General features: G+C 41.5%; 1 protein-coding gene across 1 annotated transcript; it reads left to right on the forward strand.

Moving 5' to 3' along the window:
- Positions 1-1,297: 1,297 nt before the first annotated feature.
- On the forward strand, positions 1,298-7,571 carry kcnj13 (potassium inwardly rectifying channel subfamily J member 13). Its single transcript, XM_072455340.1, has 3 exons — positions 1,298-1,563; positions 5,540-6,051; positions 6,553-7,571. Exons 2-3 carry the CDS (start codon positions 5,571-5,573, stop codon positions 7,119-7,121), a joined length of 1,050 nt encoding a protein of 349 aa, XP_072311441.1. The 5' UTR covers positions 1,298-1,563; positions 5,540-5,570; the 3' UTR covers positions 7,122-7,571.
- The last annotated feature ends 3,524 nt before the right edge of the window (positions 7,572-11,095 follow it).

An 11,095-nucleotide genomic window follows, 5' to 3' on the forward strand; every position in this document is an offset into this window, starting at 1 on the left:
GACGGACATATGTGCTGTCGTCTTAACCACTCGACCACCGCGCAGTATGTAGGCCGACAACTTTTAACTGTTGTACTTTCCACCACTGCTACAGGCCTACTATATCAGTGTAAAATACAAACATTAAGACTGTGAATTATGCTAACGCAACAGTGGATTCTCTATTGTGATCAACAGAGGGCAGTGTATCGCTATTTCATTCCCCTCTTCACTCTTCAGCTTCATAATGGTGATATGAAGCCCAGTTTATTGGGTTAGGGTTATGGTTTTATACTTCATACTGCATTTTATACTCATATCAAAATAACACGTCTAAAACATGAATGTTGCTGTTTTTTCTTTCGTTTTTTTCAGGGTAAATTGACATGTTTTGCCTCTATATGCCTCTGCAACATCCCGAGTCAGTCAGACAAATCGATCTTTACAAAAAACATTCAAAAAGTCAATACGAGGACAGTTCACCTTTTGTCAATTTTTGGCATTTACAGAAACATTGGATTTAGGCCTCGCTCTAGTCTTGTTGGAAGATGATAAGGTCATAACCTAGAAGTTGATCTTTTACTTCACTTTAGGTTTGACCCGGGTCACAAGGCTTAATGTTTACCTTTAGCTTGCGTTAAAAACATGTATCCATGGATCCTTTCAATTAACAACGAGGTAAAAAATATCCAAACGCACAATGAGTTAAGTTATGTTAGAATATGATTTACTAAGTTATTGCTAAATTTCCTTTACCAATCGCATTCCAACAATTAGAAAACTACAAATCATCTGTGTACATATTCATCAAGGCAGGTCCCATAGAAAAAGATGATACAATTCTGTCAACTGGACACAATTTTAAGCAGAATTTTGGTTAAGAAGATTCATGTTTTCTGTATGAATTTTCACATTCTGTATTATAGGCTGCTCTAGCCCGTTATTGGGGCTTCGTGACTGTCACCACATGGAAACAAACCAAACTGGATTTCATGCAAACATAAGATGTTGTTCGCAAACAAGACTTGAATCATATATAACTATTTGTTTTGTACAACTCGGGGGAAAAAATGTACATTGCTGCAAGAAAAGACAGCAACACACATTTACAAATACACATTTACAAAAAACTTTAGGACAGTTTCAGTGTGTCAAAGAAAACTGCATGAATATAATTATCAAAAGTCTAGTATTTGTAATGATCGAATATATTTAAACCCCATATACAAAACAATGTACATGCCATGTTAAGTGTAATGTGATGTAAATTGTAATAGCAGCCTTTCGTGTCTGTAGTTTTCCTCAGGGCGGTCCCAAAGGCAGCACAACAAGGGTCTGTGTGCGGGTGAAGGTGTCCCGCCAGCCCCTCCCTCCAGGCGCCGCGCTCTCCTCTGCTCTAATAGGCCTCATGCAGAGAATGTGACCGAGTGAATCACCACAAGGCCAGACTGACACAGACAGGGACAGGAGCCCGGCCGCGCAACACTCTCTCACACAAGTGGATTTTAACTTTCTGAACAAAGAGCGTCTGCGGCTGGTGGTTCACTTTAGGTCATAAAGGTGAAGAGGTCGTGGTTGACTTTGGTGAGTACAATCTTCACTGGTGGGTTCTTGGTTGTACTTTTTAGTGGGTGATAGTGACAAAAATGCACATCTCAATGTGTTTTATACTGGTAATATTTTAACAATGCATCAACTTTGTGCTCAAATGTGCTCAAAAGTGCCTGTAAATGTAGGACTTGCACAAAAGCATTAAAGTGCAGAAATATCCCTTTAGATCCTTGTTGGGGAGATTACATTAGATGTTTTTGTCTCATGTTGAGGTCCTTTTAAATGACTTAAATGTTAATTAAGTTTATGATTTGCATTTAAAGGACCATTTTTTCAGGTCTTCACACTATCTAAGCTTAAAATATAATAAGTAACAGGGCACTCACTGAAAAGAGAGTTTCTCTTATTGGGTTTTCCCTAAATTATGGTTAATAAAAATAATGTTATACTTACTGCTTATTATACTTTTGGCATTAACTATTGTAGCCCACATTTGTATACATATACTGTACCCAAGCGTCTGTGACAGTCTGAAGTATAATCAGCGACCGTTTGGAGACAATGACAACACAATGGTGCATTGATGCAATCAAAAATGTCTGCTTCATGTGATCGAACTCAGAGCTGTGCTTTGGCCACAAAAGTTGATGAAAATGCGCCTGACATGTAGAATGGGTCAAATGCAGAGGGCAGTTTTTCCTGGCAAAGTGCCAGCAGTGGACCACACACCACAGATTGAGAAACCTTTATATAGAACACATTTTATTTATAACCACTGATTAATGAATGCAGATATCAGCACAAAATCAGAGTGATCTAATCAATAACTAACCAATAGGTTGTAAAGCAATTTCCTCACAAAAACAATAAATCATCTACTACTACTATGTAATTAATCACTTATCAGCTTTTTGATTGATTGTCAATCTTACCTGGAAGTAAGTAAGTAGTTTAGGATAAACTCAGGTGTGAACTATTGACAGAGTTGGGGGAGAAGTCTCTAGATGCACTTATTATATTATTATCAGTTTGTCAGTGCAGGTGCAACCAGCCCAATTTGACCATTGCTATAATTTGGAGTTTGAAGGCATCACATTTGTGGGTCTGAATGCAGTATTAGCTGTTTCTCATGAAGCTTAGGCCGATTGTATGTGGTGCAGCGGTGTCAAACATCTGTGTCCAAGTGTGAAAGTGACAGAACTTTCCACAGCTGCTGAGACTCTTAGTAAAACATGGGGCTTAAAGGGACAGGCTCATCTTAGGACAGTGACACAAATGGACAGGACAAAGTCAGAATAGACCTGAGGATGTGAGCTTTTTATCCATATCCCATAACAGTTTTTCTTTTGGACTTATATAGCTTGCTTTATCATTATTTATTGTTCTATGGCAATAAAACCTTTTCTGATTCTGATTTTGAGCTGCTGTACAAATTAGAAGCCTCTATGAAAACCAGTGAAATTGTGGAAATATGATTATTATTGGGAGTAAATTATCCCATGTGTCGGGCTTTTAAACACTTTTAGTTTTAGTTTTTTCCACCTCAGCTTGACAAAAGTCTTTAATGCAGACTCGTGGGGCAGAATAAACAGCAGAAAAACACTGGAGAGTGAATAGAACACCTCCCAGTCCTCACAGATGGTTCGAAAGGTGCAGAAAAGAGTAAAGAACGCTCTGTAAACTTACTGTATTCTCCATCACATAGAAAAGCTCAATCTGGAGTCAATAACTAACCAACTCCTTAACAGCAGGAGAAGTATGTTGTGAATGTATCATATTGGTTTAGCAGTGAAGCTCTCATGTGACGAAGCCACAAAGGCCAGTGTCTTCGCTCTGTCCAGACTGGGCCCAAAGAGTCTCCATTGACTCTGAACCCTCTGCTGCATTAGACCATCTACCATCTCTCATCCTGTGCTTTTTTGAAGAATTAAAATGAAACAAACCCGAGGCACACATCTGAAATAGATCTCTTTAAACATACATAGATTTCTTTCCTCTCGTTGTCGCTGATATTTATGACAATACTTCAATCCAATGCCCTATAATGATGTATTAAACAGATCAGAAGTCTGACTTATATGAACTCATTTTGACTGTGGAATGGTGATCAAATCTGACTTGCTGTATCAGACTTGTCATTTAATTTAAAAATGTTTAGACCACTGATTCATTCTTTTAATATGTCAGAACTGCTTATGATCATGTTTTTTTGTGAATGAATGATTTTGAAAAGTAAGAATGTGTATGGCCTGTACCACAGAAAGCACACAGAGATTCCTTATGAACCAAAAGCTTCATTTAGTGTTTAGACTCTGGTAGAACAGTGGTCTTTGTCTGTCTGAAGCAAGACTCCTGAACTCTGAGGGGAAATAGGTGAGAGTTTATCAAAACAACTGTAATGTTGTGTTTTACAGTACAAATAAAACGTGCTAATTATGTGAATGTAAAACCTCAAACAAACGTGAATCTGTCTTCAGGACAAAGTTGTTTCAGAGCGAAACAGAGTCTCAGCCTCGGGTCAAACTGTCACTGTCCGTGTACTTGAACTGTAGTGGATCTGCTCCTCATTCCGAACGCATCAAATAATAGTAGAAGTGTCATTGAATTCCGTGAGTCACATGGTTTATCTGTGTTCATGTCTGAAGTCAGTTGTGTCTGACTGTGTGCGCGCTCCATTCTTTAAACCATTAACGGTTCTTGTTCAGGCTCAGCTTTGGCCAATCACGTGTCACGAAGCTCTGCAGAGTCAGATGCTCCAGTTGTCTTCGCTCTCACGTCAGGAGGAAGCCGTGTGGCACCTGACTCTTTCATGTGTGATATAACATCTTTATTAACCCTCCCACTCCTGCCATTATTATCTTTGGGCCCTATATCTTCCTGCTCCTGCTGGTTCCTTTGTGCTACAGCTGTGTTCATGTGAAAACAAAAGCACATATAATGTCCGCACATCTCTGGCTCGTCAGGAGCGGGCTGCAGAGTAATTGGTGCAGATTTGGGCCCAGAGCTGTGCAGCGTCCCACATGAGAGGCACATTCCAGCTCGGACACCGCTGCTCTCGGACCTGCTGAGACGCTTTCTAATCTCCTGGAAACAATATTGACAGAGAAATACAAACTCAGGGGACAGGGCAGCGCTGGTCACCAAGGTCTCCTTGGTCTGAACAAGGCTGAATGAAAGGAGTCTGAAAAAGCTCCTGATCTTGGCAAAGAAATGAGGACCATGCTTACGGTGTTACGGCTACTTTCGATTCTACGTTCTACAGATCGCAGCTTTCTCAGCTTCTTAGCCAATAGAAACAAACAGATCTCACAACACACTTCTGCATAATTATCTCATTTTTACTGACATAACACAAAAGATTATGAGAGGAGACTTTGATCATACAGGTGAGGATGAAAATCATATGATGTCCTGCTCTGTCATGTCTTTATCAGAGTGTGTGAAGTGTTGTTGTAGTTGCTCTTGTTCCAGATGTGTCTCAGCAAACAGAACAGCCCTGAGGCTGTATGTGTCTCTGTAGGGGCCTTTTACTCGGGAATCATCACACAACCAGCAACGATGAGCCTCAAGTTCCTTTCCAGGTCCTTTCCAGGTCATCATATTTAAAAATAAGTGTCTGTAACGACAGAAACAAAGGCATTCGTTTCAGTTTGTCCTTTAAAAGCCGCTGTCAGGAACATTGAAAAACCGCTGTGCATGTGAACGCTTCTTCTACAGAGCTTGTGTCAGTATCTTGTTCAGAACTAGCCTATTCAACATGTTTACATTAGGTTAAGAATAAGAGGGACGTCATTGTCACGGAAGGGAAATTCATTCTCTGCACATGACCTATTTTCTTCAACCAGTGTGGCTGGGGCAGTTGGTGACAATAGTACGGCCATGAAAGTATTTTATAAGCCTACATCCAGTTAGACAGCATATACAAATATCACCACATGTTTGACAAGGGTTTAGGGGTCTAATGAGTTTAGATTCTGGGTAGATTTAATGTCTCCCGTTTTCTTTTCAGGATCGCCTTCACCGGTGCAGCCCACATCATAATGACCACTAAGTCGTGCAGCCTGGGCGTTCTGGGGGGGAAGCTGCTGCCCCGTCCGTCCTGTCAGCGGCTAGTCAGTAAAGATGGCCGCTGCTCGCTGGGCTCCGGGCCCCTGGGACACAGGCGCTGGCTGTTGGCCCTGCAGGACATGTGGGGGCTCATGTTGGGGCTGCGCTGGAGATGGGTGGTCCTGGCCTTCTGCCTGTCCTTCCTGTGCCACTGGCTGCTGTTTGCCTGCCTCTGGTACCTCTTGGCTCATTTCAATGGAGACCTGGATGTTCTGGACCACGAAGCCCCCCCGGAGGGACATGTGGTGTGTGTGAAGTACATCACTAGTTTCACTGCTGCCTTCTCCTTCTCTCTGGAGACGCAGCTGACCATAGGATACGGCACCATGTACCCGAGTGGAGACTGTCCCAGTGCCATCGCTCTGCTGGCCGTGCAGATGCTGCTGGGGCTGATGCTGGAGGCCTTCATCACAGGTAAAACATGGAAACGGGCCTTTGGCATTGTGCATCACGAGGCAACAATTTGCAGCAAACATTTTCAGAAGCCGAGACAGAATTTAACTTGACTTGATTTGACTCTCACATACCAAAGTACTGTGAGTATATTATGTGTGTATCCTCTGAGCTTTTCCTGTGCTCGAGAGATTCATGATAAACAACAGTAAAATAAACAGTAAATGCTTTGTTTAGTTCTAGTGTTTTTGAGGCCTGTGAAGCTTGAAGCATCACATGTTTAAGACAACATGGCAGAAGCTGGAGGGCTTTAGGGTCTCCACCAACAACAGCATGCTCGTATTGTTTTCTGAGAGAGACACTTGGCCCATTTAACCAGTGTTTGTGTGATGGTGGTTTAAGGAGCTGCCCCATCTCACCCTGTGTGACTGAGGAGGGATTTTGTACTATACTTTAGCACAACATTGAGACATTGTTATCGTCATAAATGAACAATAATAATAAGATATTCTTTCAATGCAGGTGCTTTTGTGGCTAAAATTGCTCGTCCGCAAAAGCGAGCCGGTGCTATCCAGTTCAGTCCTGAGGCGGTTGTGGGACAACACCAAGGCCAGACCTGCCTCATGATCCGGGCCTCCAACCTGCTGCCGCGCCCCCTGGTGGATGTGAGGCTCAGTGCTGTGCTGTACCAGGACTGTGAGGGGCAGGCTTTACACCAAACCTCTGTGGACTTTTACATGGACCAGTTAGGATCCCAGCCCTGTCCCCTGTTCCTTTTCCCGCTCACGTGGTTCCATCCTCTGGACCGACGCAGCCCGCTCTTCCCCGTCCTGTGCGAGAGCTCCACGGCCCACTTCGAGCTGGTGGTGTTCCTGTGGGCACAGGAGGGCAGCGGGGACAGCTGTCAGAAGAAGACGTCCTATCTGAGGCAGGAGGTGCAGTTCGACCGCAGGTTTGTGCCCGCGCTGGGGACGGACACTCGAGGGCGGTTCAACGTCAGCCCTCAGCATTTCAGCACCACTCACTCCAAACCGCTGGACAAAGACTGTGTGGTGCAGATCAATGGGGACGGGAACGACCGGACAGAGTAGGGCTCAAAGGGACTGTTCACTTCTCCTCTGTCAATCATTAGCTCTTTGAATGTTGATCTTGGACTCAAAGCTAAAGATGGACTAAGTGCAAAACTTACTTAATACTATTCTTCCATTTAGTGACTGATGTGCTGCAGATGCAGAGCTGGAATGGTACAAGTTCTGTCTCTGGCAGATGTTCTACGAAAGCCACGTTAAGGGCTGGCATAATTATGGCACATTACAGGAAAAGAGCTATGCATTTAGGGTTGCACCGATAGTTGTATCAATATTGGTGCAGCTGCTGGAAAATGACACTGGAAAAAGGGCCAGGTATCGATTCCCTATCTTCCGATACCGATCCGATACTCCAATTAGCAGTTTAGAGAACACAAACATATCTTAACCAACATAAACCAGTAAATATTGACATGTGATACCTCATTTTGATGTTAAGAACCTACAGAATTCAGTCACTCACTTTATTTTACAATGTTTCGCATTTGTAAGTATCAGTATTAGATTTATTTTGAAAGAGTCATTGGTGCATCCCCAAATGCATTCTCACTTTAATATGAACCTCTTAATAAATATCCACACATTTCACACGTCTTATTTTCTATCAAAACATTTATTTATAGGCACAAGCAATTTAATGATTTGATTCTGTGTAATTATAATTATTAATACAAACATATTAAGTACAACATAACAACTTTGGAATTGATCCAGTCAAATACATTAGTTTGGGCTTTTTCAGGGAGTTCTCTGATGTATCCAAGTACTACAGCCGCTCACTCTGAATGTAGATGTATCCAAGTACTACAGCCTCTCACTCTGAATGTAGATGTATCCAAGTACTACAGCCTCTCACTCTGAATGTAGATGTATCCAAGTACTACAGCCGCTCACTCTGAATGTAGATGTATCCAAGTACTACAGCCTCTCACTCTGAATGTAGATGTATCCAAGTACTACAGCCTCTCACTCTGAATGTAGATGTATCCAAGTACTACAGCCGCTCACTCTGAATGTAGATGTATCCAAGTACTACAGCCGCTCACTCTGAATGTAGATGTATCCAAGTACTACAGCCGCTCACTCTGAATGTAGATGTATCCAAGTACTACAGCCGCTCACTCTGAATGTAGATGTATCCAAGTACTACAGCCTCTCACTCTGAATGTAGATGTATCCAAGTACTACAGCCGCTCACTCTGAATGTAGATGTATCCAAGTACTACAGCCTCTCACTCTGAATGTAGATGTATCCAAGTACTACAGCCGCTCACTCTGAATGTAGATGTATCCAAGTACTACAGCCGCTCACTCTGAATGTAGATGTATCCAAGTACTACAGCCGCTCACTCTGAATGTAGATGTATCCAAGTACTACAGCCGCTCACTCTGAATGTAGATGTATCCAAGTACTACAGCCTCTCACTCTGAATGTAGATGTATCCAAGTACTACAGCCGCTCACTCTGAATGTAGATGTATCCAAGTACTACAGCCGCTCACTCTGAATGTAGATGTATCCAAGTACTACAGCCTCTCACTCTGAATGTAGATGTATCCAAGTACTACAGCCGCTCACTCTGAATGTAGATGTATCCAAGTACTACAGCCGCTCACCCTGAATGTAGATGTATCCAAGTACTACAGCCGCTCACTCTGAATGTAGATGTATCCAAGTACTACAGCCGCTCACTCTGAATGTAGATGTATCCAAGTACTACAGCCGCTCACTCTGAATGTAGATGTATCCAAGTACTACAGCCGCTCACCCTGAATGTAGATGTATCCAAGTACTACAGCCGCTCACCCTGAATGTAGATGTATCCAAGTACTACAGCCGCTCACTCTGAATGTAGATGTATCCAAGTACTACAGCCGCTCACTCTGAATGTAGATGTATCCAAGTACTACAGCCGCTCACTCTGAATGTAGATGTATCCAAGTACTACAGCCGCTCACTCTGAATGTAGATGTATCCAAGTACTACAGGCTCTCACTCTGAATGTAGATGTATCCAAGTACTACAGGCTCTCACTCTGAATGTAGATGTATCCAAGTACTACAGCCGCTCACTCTGAATGTAGATGTATCCAAGTACTACAGCCGCTCACTCTGAATGTAGATGTATCCAAGTACTACAGGCTCTCACTCTGAATGTAGATGTATCCAAGTACTACAGCCGCTCACTCTGAATGTAGATGTATCCAAGTACTACAGGCTCTCACTCTGAATGTAGATGTATCCAAGTACTACAGCCGCTCACTCTGAATGTAGATGTATCCAAGTACTACAGCCGCTCACCCTGAATGTAGATGTATCCAAGTACTACAGCCGCTCACTCTGAATGTAGATGTATCCAAGTACTACAGCCGCTCACTCTGAATGTAGATGTATCCAAGTACTACAGCCTCTCACTCTGAATGTAGATGTATCCAAGTACTACAGCCGCTCACTCTGAATGTAGATGTATCCAAGTACTACAGCCGCTCACTCTGAATGTAGATGTATCCAAGTACTACAGGCTCTTTTTAAAACTCCACATCATAGAATTCAAACTGATACCATTCCACAAGTGTCTTTTGCCTGTGATTTGTTTTTATTTGTTATAACATTGTGGACATACCAACCATAATGACATTTGTCTCTTTTTTTGTCTCCGCTGGTATCCACAGAACAGAGTTGTGTCAAAAGCTGCTAAAGTCTTGAATGAATGAATGTATATTTCAATTCTGTATGACACAGATTTGTCATTTTTATTCTGAAAATCAATCTCAATAAAATGTTAGAAATGTTCTGTACAAGGTTTAATTTTCAAATAGGATGTTGAACAAATCGTAACGTTGTAGGTGTATATGTTTTTAAAGAAATGTTGAAATCATGTGTTAATGAGGAGAGCTGTGATTGTAAAAGTGCCTTTGTACAGTGTATAAATAAATATTTTCTAAGCAAAACCTCAAGTGTGTGCAAACTTCATGTCGAATGGCGATATCCAGCAGATGGGGGAATGGCGGTCTCTAGTGGCGAAAAGGGAACTGCAAGGAACTCATATTGTGATTAGAGGGATTTATTTCAAAGCTGCACTGTGTAACTTTTCTGAGGGAGGGTGTGCCAACTGTGCTCAAGGAAACAGCTTTCGGACCATTAACATTATGCAACTAAAATGTAAAGCTATAAATGTATTCATGTGTATTTTTCTCATGATATTTCTAGAGAAATAACAGTGGAAACAATGTGGGTTTGAGCATAATTCAAAGTTTGAAGAAGTAGTAATTTTACTGCAATTTTAGTAGCATTTTGGATCAATGCTTTACAGAAAATTTGAAAAATTAAATATTGCTTAAACTGAATTAAGCTGAATTTGCATATTCCCTGCGCTCTTGCCAATGAGAGCAGATGAATGAGACCGCGCATGCGTTTAAGAACGACGGAGACTAATTATGCTGCGCTAAGTACTCACTTTATTTTATTAAAATGAAAAATAAAGTCTTGTAAGTCGAAGACGTACAACTACTGTAGGTGGCGGTAATGTAATACATGGATAACAACAGCCATGAAACACATTTGATTTTTTTTTAAATATAACAATTACAATAATGCATGGCCAAAATTATAGTCAATTACAAGTTTAAAAATATACTAAAAATGTACAATCACCCAAAACATCTACTCAAATACAATAACATGAGCTTTTGTAATTCAATACTTTCCACGTTTACTTTTGAAGAAATGTAACTTTCCTGACTCCAGACTTGTACTCTGAGTAGTTTCCTGCTGTAAGTCCAGGGACAAAAGCGTGGTCAGTATTAGTGATGCCAACATTTGTTCTGCAGTACATTATCTCATGTAGTTGTTTCTCAAAGTACTTCTTTACTCTTGAATATGGATTACCATAGTACTTTTTACTTTGCTTAAGTATTATTTTAAAGTAACTTTGCTCTTACTTACCCACCTCTGATGAAACATTTTAATACTTACATG

This window comes from Eucyclogobius newberryi, unplaced genomic scaffold, assembly GCF_026437365.1.
Source record: "Eucyclogobius newberryi isolate DKJ021-1_F unplaced genomic scaffold, fEucNew1.0.hap1 SCAF_10, whole genome shotgun sequence".
NCBI classification, from domain to species: domain Eukaryota; kingdom Metazoa; phylum Chordata; class Actinopteri; order Gobiiformes; family Gobiidae; genus Eucyclogobius; species Eucyclogobius newberryi.

Coding starts and splice junctions, on each gene's coding strand:
- kcnj13 (XM_072455340.1), top strand. CDS start 5,571: ATGACCACTAAGTCGTGCAGCCTGGGCGTTCTGGGGGGGAAGCTGCTG. Junction 6,052..6,552: donor GCTGGAGGCCTTCATCACAG/GTAAAACATGGA, acceptor CTTTCAATGCAG/GTGCTTTTGTGGCTAAAATT.